Genomic DNA, 9,833 nt, shown 5'->3' on the forward strand with positions numbered 1-9,833 from the left:
AGCACAGGCTCCGGACGCGCAGGCTCAGCGGCCATGGCTCACGGGCCCAGCCACTCCGCGTCATGTGGGATCTTCCCGGACCGGGGCACGAACCCGTGTCCCTTGCATCGGCAGGTGGACTCTCAACCACTGTGCCACCAGGGAAGCCCCCAATCCTCATTTTTTGAGTCATTTAACTTGTATCCACTTTTTTTGTGATGAATATTCTTGTGTTTATATCTTTGATTGTCTCTCCATTTATTTCCTTACAATATTTTCCTGAAAGCAGTACTGCCAGGTCAGGGAGTGGTAGTTGTTTTATGCTTATTTTTTTATAGCAAAAGTAATATATATGTTCATAGTAATAAAAAGTCACAAGGTACAAAAATTACAATGCTCAGAATCCCAGCCTCTCCTCAGAGAAAGTATTAGCACTTTCTTGTGTATTCTTCTAGAAATTTTCAGTGCATTTTTAAGCCTATGTAATACCTATCTCTTTTTTTTTCTCTTTACACACATGGGATTATACTATACATATACTATTTTGCACCTTGCAATTTTCATTGAACATATCTTCTACATCTTGTATGAAGAAATATAGACCTACCTCATTTTATAAAATGGTTATATGATGTTTCATTGTGTGGATATGCTATGGTTTATTTAATTAGTTCCTTTTTGATTAGCATTTAGGTTGTTTTCAGTTCTGTGCTATAATAAACAGTGCTTCAGTGAATATCCTTGTATATGTATCTTTATGAGCCTGTCTTCTAGATAAAATTCCTAGATGTGGAATTGCTAGATCAAAGGGCCTGTACATTCTAAATTTTGGTAAATAGTACCAAACTGCCCTCCAGAAAGGTTGTACACATTTATACTTTCACTAACAGCATATAAAAGTGTTTAGTACTTTTAGAGACTTTTGATATATACTACCAAGTTGTCCTCCAGAAAAATATAATTTCACGCTTCCACTAGCAGTGTAGGAGTGTCAGTCTAACCACACTTACAACAGATACTGTTAAGATTCTTTTTAAGTTTTGTCAGTCTGTTATGTGATTGACATAAACTTTTATGTTTATGTCCCATGACTAGTGAGACTTTTTTGACCATTTCTATTTCTTTGTGAGTTGCCTGTTTATTGCCATTGTGCATTTTTCTTTTGGGTGTTCACCTTTTTATTACAGATATGGAAGAGGCCTTTGCCTGTCATATATATTGCTAGTCCTCTTTTACACTTTTCAAAATCTTTTATCTGTTTGTATTTTTTCCCTATACAGAAGCTTTTGATTTTTTATGTATCATGCTTAGAAAGGCCTTCTCTGTCCCAAAATTATACTCATTATTGCTTATGCTTTCTTCCAGTACCTTTTGTACTTTATATATATATATATATATTTTTTTAATTAATTAATTAGTTTAGTTTCATTTTTGGCTGCATTGGGTCTTCATTGCTGTGCGTGGGCCTTCTCTAGCTGTGGCGAGCAGGCACCACTCTTCGTTGCGGAGCATGGGCTCTAGGCGTGCAGGCTTCAATAGTTGTGGCATGCGGGCTCAGTAGTTGTGGCTTGTGGGCTCCAGGGCACAGGCTCAGTAGTTACGGTGCACGGGCTCAGCCGCTCCGCGGCATGTGGGGTCTTCCCAAACCAGAGATTGAACCCGTGTCCCCTGCACTGGCAGGCGATTCTTAACCACTGTGCCACCAGGGAAGTCCCCATACATTATACTTAAATCCTTAATTCATATAGAATTTGTTTTAGTTTAAGTATATTATACAGGGAAATAACTTTATTTTTTTTTTCAGAATGAATAACTGGTTGTCCCAAAGCCATTTGTTGAGTGAACCACTGTTTCCTCACCTACTTGAAATGCTGTCACTATTTTATGTATAGTGATATAGAGAGTTGTGTATATAGACACCCTCCTTACCACTCTTTCAAAATTTGTGTGTCCTCAAATATTTATTTTTCATGTGAACCTTAGGATCATTGTGTCAGGTTCTCCCTACCTCAAAATTCCACCGACTATTAAATTTATAGACTAATTTGGGTAGAATTAACCTCATTTAACAATATCTTCCTACACATTTCTTATTAAGTTTATTACTGAGTATTTAAAATATTTTTCTTCAGGGAGATGTAGAGTACTATATGAATGGGCTGCTTTACCATTCTATTTTCTAATTGATTATTGTCAGTGTATAAGCAATTGATTTTTTTTTTGTGTGTGGTATGCGGGCCTCTCACTGTTGTGGCCTCTTCCGTTGCGGAGCACAGGCTCCAGATGCACAGGCTCAGCGGCCATGGCTCACGGGCCTATCCGCTTCGCGGCATGTGGGATCTTCCCAGACCAGGGCACGAACCCGTATCCCCTGCATCGGCAGGCAGACCCTCAACCACTGCGCCACCAGGGAAGCCCTAAGCAATTGATTTTGATATATTTAACTGCCAGTCTTATTAAACTCACTAATACCTGTCTGTAGTAACTCAACCTTAATAAACTCTGTAGTTAGAGTGGAATTTCAGGAAAGCAAACATATCACCTAATACACATAAATTTTCTATAAAATGTATAAATTTATATAAACATCTCTGCTTATTTTACTTGCTTTTTTCATTAGATCCAAATAATAACTCTATGATATAGGTTAAGTAGCTATTCATTCCCATATTACTTAGGACTATGTTTATCAGTGTATATAGTCTCTGTCTATACTGCATTAGAATCTTCAGAGGTATTTGTTTAAAATGCAGATTCTGGGCTTCCCTGGTGGTGCAGTGGTTGAGCGTGCGCCTGCAGAGGAGACACGGGTTCGTGCCCCAGTCCGGGAAGATCCCACATGCCGTGGAGCGGCTGGGCCCGTGAGCCATGGCCACTGAGCCTGCGCATCCGGAGCCTGTGCTCCGCAATGGGAGAGGCCACAACAGTGAGAGGCCCGCGTACCAAAAAAAAAAAAAAATGCAGATTCTTTGATACCATTTCTCTCCTAATGAATAAGATCTTTGGGTGTAGAGCTTGCAAATCCAGAATTTAAAAATTCTCCCCTAGATAATTCTTAAGTACATTGAAGTGTGGGAACCATGGGAGCAAAAACTGTGGCTCTGGGCTTCCCTGGTGGCACAGTGGTTGAGAGTCCACCTGCCGATGCAGGGGACACGGGTTCGTGCCCCGGTCCGGGAAGATCCCACATGCCGTGGAGTGGCTGAGCCCGTGAGCCATGGCCGCTGAGCCTGCGCGTCCGGAGCCTGTGTTCCGCAACGGGAGAGGCCACAGCAGCGAGAGGCCCACGTACTGCCAAAAAAAAAAAAACAAAAAAAACAAAAAAAACAAAAAAAAAAAACTGTGGCTCTGAGAGCAATTAAATGACTTCCCCAAATTCATGTAGGTAATTTATTCTTGGCCACAGGTTTCCTGACTCCAGGTCTAGTGTTCACCACATGTCTGTGTGTTCTGTCTGTGTGATTCCTAAAATAATAATAAAGTTTTCATTTGTATCCTTATGATATAATTCAGGAATAAGTTATTTTCACTTCTTTCCAGTTGTGTTAAAAGTTCTGTTGACTGGACATGAGAACTAGCATCACATGCTCTCTAATCTAAATATAAAATGTCTTTATATTAGATACCTTAAAGGTTATGAGAATATTAGAATAAATTACTATATTCCTTTGCTTATTAATTAAGTATATTGCACTAAGATAATTTGTTTCTCTGGGAACAATGTCAACCTAGAAGTCTCAGGATGGAAATGATGTGACAGCGTAGAGATCCAGGTCTTTCAGCCTTTTGAGTAGAAAGAATGGTCAGAAAAGTGATTTATCAGTTTTACCATTTTTAGGCAGGTTGAAATGACTGTAATGTTTTAATTATCAAGGCAGTATAACCTCTAAAGTTATTTTGCCCAAGGCAGATTTATTGGTGTTATATGTTGTTGTTGAGCCTAAAAAAAGAAAGAGATTCTCTCAAAATCAAACTACCATATTATCTCCTAATGTCGAAATTTTCATTTAATATGCAACCCTCTGTAACTGCTCATTCATAGGGTTTTATAAGTAATTTATATGCATCTCATTTCTAATTTGATAGACTTTCTATGCTATTAGGTTTGAAGAAAACTTAATTCATTTTGCTTATGGAAATTTTACAAATTCCTTTGTCCCAAATCCATCCCTGAAGTCAGATTATTAGAACATGCTGTGCGTTTTCCTTGTTATCCCAAAGATCCTCAACCAGTTTGGGAACTAGTTTGTTCCTGTTTTTCTGAGAGTATGTATAATTTCCTGATCACAGTTGGATTTTTCTAGTCTTTTAAAACTGATTGTAGTGAGATTTATTGTTGTTGTTGCTGTTGATTTTAAACTCTCCTTCTGTGATTGAAGAAACCTATATCTCAGTTTTTATTTTTTGCTTCTCTTTCTAATTTAAGATTAAAGAATTATATTCTATTCATTATTTTCATGCCCAGCACTAAAAGAATTCATTTACCCACGCTTCTCTATCAGCCCTCTTGTACTCCTCTTTTCCTCACTTCCTTTATTTTCTGCAATCTCCTTTTTCTTCATCACCCTTACTTAACCTTTGCTTGTCTTTAAAACAGGAACTGTATGTGACCTGCTTCCTCTTGTGTTTGGAAAAAAGCTATCCGCAGATGTCTAAGGGTCTGGAAAAAAATAGATGCATCCAGTTCAAGCAAAGACAGTATGTTTGGCCAATTGTAGCTTTTTCTTTATTATTTTTTTCTGAATACTAGAGTAATACATGCTTATTTTAATGAAATTATAATAATACAGAAGGATATAAAGTAAAAAAAGAGAAAGTCATCCCCCCAAAGGGTAATCACTTTTAATGGTTTGTCTCTTTCTAGACCTTTTTCTCTTCATGCATGTGCTTCCATGTCAGTGTATACAGATTTAGCTTATTCTGTTTAACTGCTATGTAGTCTTCTATAGTATGAATGCATCATAATTTATCTATTTCTTTATTGATAAATGTTTAGAGAGTCTCCAAGTTTTAACTCTTTTAAGTATGCTTACCCTATACCTTTAAACATCTGTGTAAACATTTTCATAGGTTACAGTCTTTTAAGTAAAATTGCTGGGTTAAGGGTTATATATACACGTGATATCTTGATAGGCATTGCAGAATTGCCCTCCAAAAAAAGGCCATAGTGATTTACACTTGATTGACAGGATGGTAAAATATTTTTCTGCATCCTTGACCATATTGAATAGATACATTGGTCTTTTAAGTTTTTGCCACCATAATAAGCAAAACCATGATGTCACTCTTTTAGTTTATATCTAATTTGTATTCACCAAATTTGTATTTTTAGCTAGTTTAGTTAAACATCTTTTCATTTAACAACTAAATTGTATGTTAAATAAAAAAGGTTGCAAGCATACACTATAATCGTTCAGCAAGAAAAAATGTGCATATTAGAAGAAAGCATGCAATCTTTATTCCCTCTTTTCTTGTATATGCTTGGAATAAAGTAATGAATGTATGAATTTTGTATGAATTGGTCATCTTTTCAGGTGTATATAAAGAAATCCCAACTTGTAGATTTCAGCATGTGTTGGGCTAATAAACCAAGTGTCTCTTTCCTAGGCTGCTCTCTCACCTGTTATCTCCCTGAACAGGCCACCTCTCAAGTCTGTCAGTGAGAATGACTTAGCTTTGTGGATAATTATGTTCTTCCTGATAGTGGGCTAATTTTTTTGACTTTATAAATCTTTTTTAACCTGACTGATTAGCTCACTACTATTTAACATCAACCTGCCATAAGAACTCTTTATTTATTTTGTGCTTATAGGCCAAAGTCCCTGTAGGCATAAGCACTAAATTGATCAGAATTACACAATAAATCATAGAGCCATTTGGAAGCAGAAGTGTAATTTGCCAAATTATCTCAGTAGGTCAACACTGAAATGATAAGTTGTGAGTCACTAGGATATGTTATCTTCAATGAAACTTCAAAAACTGGGCAGATTCTTCTCTCTCCAGTGATTACAGTACAGCACTGCCTTCACATGAGTGATTTTTTTTGCTGACCTTTATTAAGACTTCTATTAAGATGCTATATTGTTATATTTCTAAGGCTACAAATTATATTTTTTCAAAAGAACAGATATAGATTTAATTCTGACGTTTACTGTCCATCAAGAGGTGTCCATCAAGAGGTTATTTAAAATAACCTTACAGGTATAGTAAGATGGACTGCAGTTAAGAGTCTTTTTTTCTTAAAGGTTTATTGAGGTATCATTGACATACAACATTGTATAAGTTTAAGGTAGACAGCATAATGAGCTGACTTACATATATTGCAAAATGATTACTACAATAAGTTTAATTAACATCCATCACCTCTTATAGATAATAGAAAAAAAAGAAAAAAAATTTTTCCTTGTGATGAGAACTTTTAGGATTTACTCTTAGCAACTTTCAAATATATCATACAGTAGTGTTAACTATAGTCATCATATTGTACATTGCATCCCTAGTACTTATTTATCTTATATCTGGAAGTTGTACATTTTGACTACCTTCATTCAATTTCCCTACCCCTTACCGCCTGCCTCTGGTAACCACAACTCTTATCTCTTTTTCTGAGTTTTTTTTTTTAAGATTCCACCTACGGTACTTGTTTTCCTCTGTCTGACTTATTTCACTTAGCATAATGCCCCCAAGGTCCATTCATGTTGTCACAAATGACAGGATTTCTTTCTTTTTTATGGCTGAATAGTATTCCATTGTATATATGTGTGTGTGTATGTATACATCTCACATTTTCTTTATCCATTTATCTGTTGATAGACACTTTAGGTTGTTTCCATGACTTGGCTATTATAAATGATGCTGCAATGAACATGGAAGTGCAGATCTCTCTTTGACATAGTGATTTCATTTCCTCTGGATATATACCCAGAAGTGGAATTGCTAGATTATATGGTAATTCTATTTTTAATTTTTTGAGGAACTTCCATACTGTTTTCCATAGTGGCTGTACCAGTTTACATTCTCACCAGCAATGCACAAGGGTTCCCTTTTCTCTACGTCCTCGCCAAGATTTATTATCTCTTGTACTCTTGTAACCTCAAGATATGTTGATGGGTAGTTCCAACCCCCATATGTTCATATATGTTAAAGCTTTTATCCTTTAGATTTTGCATTTCAATCATAGACATATTTGTCAAAAAAGATGAAGTAACTTATACTTGCATGTATTGATAAGAAAATAGTTTTGATTTATAAATCCCAGAAGACATGGGTTTTTTCTTCCCACATCCTCTAGTTTAATGCCTGTGTAGAGTAAAAATTAAGTAAATGCTGAGTGAATCAGCTTTATTATAAAAGCATAAATATTAGCGATTAAAATTTGTCAGCATGTTTCAAGAACTTTCAAAGTGCTTTTTTTTTCCTTTAGAATATCCTCCCACCCACACACAAACACAGAAAAATGGTCAAATAATCATTACACAAGAGAAGAAAAATGAGTGGTTGAGAAATGTATGAAAAGATCATCAACCTCATTTAATAATCTAAGAAACACATAATGAGTAAAATATTTTTACCTGCCATATTGCTAAACATTAAAAAGAATACTTGGTTATACAATTATCTGTTTGAGTCCTTGCTTTCTATTCTTTTGGGTATATACCTAGAAGTAGAATTGCTGGATCATACGGTAATTCTATATTTAACTTTTTGGGGAACTGCCAAACTTTTCCACAGTGAGTGTACCATTTTACATTCCTACCAACAAGTGTTCCAATTTCTCCACATCTTCACCAATGCTTGTTATTTTTTGTGTTTTATTTATTTATTTATTTTTATTATAGTCATCCTCAATAGGTATGATGTGGTATCTCCTTGGGGTTTTGATTTACATTTCCCTAATGGCCAGTGATGTTGAAATCTTTTCATGTATTTGTTGGCCTTTTATCTTCTTTGGAAAAATGTCTGTTCAAGTCCTTTGCCCATTTTTCAACTAGATTTTTTGTTATTGAATTGTACCATTTGTTTATATATTCTGGATATTCTGTCTCTTATCAGATAAATATTTTGTAAATATTTCTCTCATTCTGTGGGTTGTCTTTTCACTCTCTTGATAGTGTCCTTTGATGCATAAAAGTTTTTCATTTTGATGAAGTCCAGTTTACCTATTTTTCCTTTTGTTATTTGTGCTTTTGCTGTCATATCCAAGAAATGATTGCCAAATCCAATGTCATGGAACTTTTCTACTGTGTTTTCTCTTAAGAGTTTTATAGTTTTTGCTCTTAAGTTTAGGTCTTTCCATCCATCTTTAGTTAATTTTAGTGTATGATGTTAGTGACTTTATTCTTATGCATGTACATATCCAGTTTTCCCAGCACATTTGTTGAAGAAACTTGTCCTTTCTCCATTGAGTGGTCTTGACACGCTTGTTGGAGATCATTTGACTTTATATGGGAGGGTTTATTTCTGGGCTTCTATTCTATTCCATTGGTCTATATGTCCATCTTTATGCCAGTACCACACTGTTATTTTTTTTAATTTAATTTTTAAATTTAATTTTATTAATTTTTTAATATAGCAGGTTCTTATTAGTTATCCATTTTATACATATTAGTGTATATATGTCAATCCCAATCTCCCAATTCATCACACACACACACACGCACCACCACTCGCTGCTTTCCCTTGGTGTCCGTACGTTTGTTCTCTACAACTGTGTCGCAATTTCTGCCCTGCAAACTGGTTCATCTGTACCATTTTTCTAGGTTCCACTTATATGCGTTAATATATGATATTTGTTTTTCTCTTTCTGACTTACTTCCTGGTGTGAGGTGATATCTCATTGTAGTTTTGATTTGCATTTCACTAATAATTAGTGATGTTGAGCAGCTTTTCAAGTGCTTCGTGGCCATCTGTATGTCTTCCTTGGAGAAATGTCTATTTAGGTCTTCTGCCCATTTTTGGATTGGGTTGTTTGTTTTTTTATTTTGAGATGCATGAGGTGTTTATATATTTTGTCGATTAATCCTTTGTCGGTTGATTCATTTGCAAATATTTTCTCCCATTCTGAGGGTTGTCTTTTCATCTTGTTTGTAGTTTCCTTTGCTTTGTGAAAGCTTTTAAGTTTCATTAGGTCCCATTTGTTTATTTCTGTTTTTATTTCCATTACTCTAGGAGGTGGATCAAAAAAGAACTTGCTGTGATTTATGTCAAAGAGTGTTCTTCCTATGTTTTCCTCTAAGGGTTTTATAGTGTCCGGTCTCACATTTAGGTCTCTAATCCATTTTGAGTTTATTTTTGTGTATGGTGTTAGGGAGTGTTCTAATTTCATTCTTTTGCATGTAGCTGTCCAGTTTTCCCAGCACCACTTATTGAAGAGACTGTCTTTTCTCCACTGTATATCCTTGCTTCCTTTATCATAGATTAGTTGACTATAGGTGTGTGGGTTTATCTCTGGACTTTCTATCCTGTTCCATTGATCTATATTTCTGGTTTTGTGCCACTACCATATTGTCTACATTACTGTAGCTTTGTAGTATTGTTTGAAGTCAGGGAGTCTGATTCCTCCTGCTGCGTTTTTTTCCCGCAAGACTGCTTTGGCTGTTCAGGGTCTTTTGCGTTTCCATACAAATTTAAAAATTTTTTGTTCTAGTTCTGTAGAAAATGCCATTGATAATTTGATAGGGATTGCATTGAATCTATAGATTGCTTTGGGTAGTATAGTCATTTTCACAATATTGATTCTTCCAATCCAAGAACACAGTGTATCTCTCCATCGGTTTGTATTGTCTTTAATTACTTTCATGAGTGTCTTATAGTTTTCTGCATACAGGTCTTTTGTCTCCCTAGGTAGGTTTATT

At 35.6% G+C, this 9,833-nt stretch overlaps 1 protein-coding gene across 2 annotated transcripts in view; it reads left to right on the top strand.

The window, feature by feature from the left end:
• The window catches only part of ATP7A (ATPase copper transporting alpha), a 150,456-nt gene that overhangs the window by 20,143 nt on the left and 120,480 nt on the right, over positions 1-9,833 (top strand). Inside the window, exon 1 of one of the 2 annotated variants that reach the window (XM_055081746.1) lies at positions 4,577-4,677. The exons of the other annotated variant lie outside the window; for it this stretch is intronic. Within the exon in view, the coding sequence (XP_054937721.1) occupies positions 4,654-4,677 (24 nt within the window). The 5' untranslated portion in view covers positions 4,577-4,653. Of the gene's footprint in view, positions 1-4,576; positions 4,678-9,833 lie in introns of those variants that run through there. 2 annotated transcript variants of the gene reach the window in all.

This window comes from Physeter macrocephalus, chromosome 21, assembly GCF_002837175.3.
Source record: "Physeter macrocephalus isolate SW-GA chromosome 21, ASM283717v5, whole genome shotgun sequence".
Lineage (NCBI taxonomy): Eukaryota > Metazoa > Chordata > Mammalia > Artiodactyla > Physeteridae > Physeter > Physeter macrocephalus.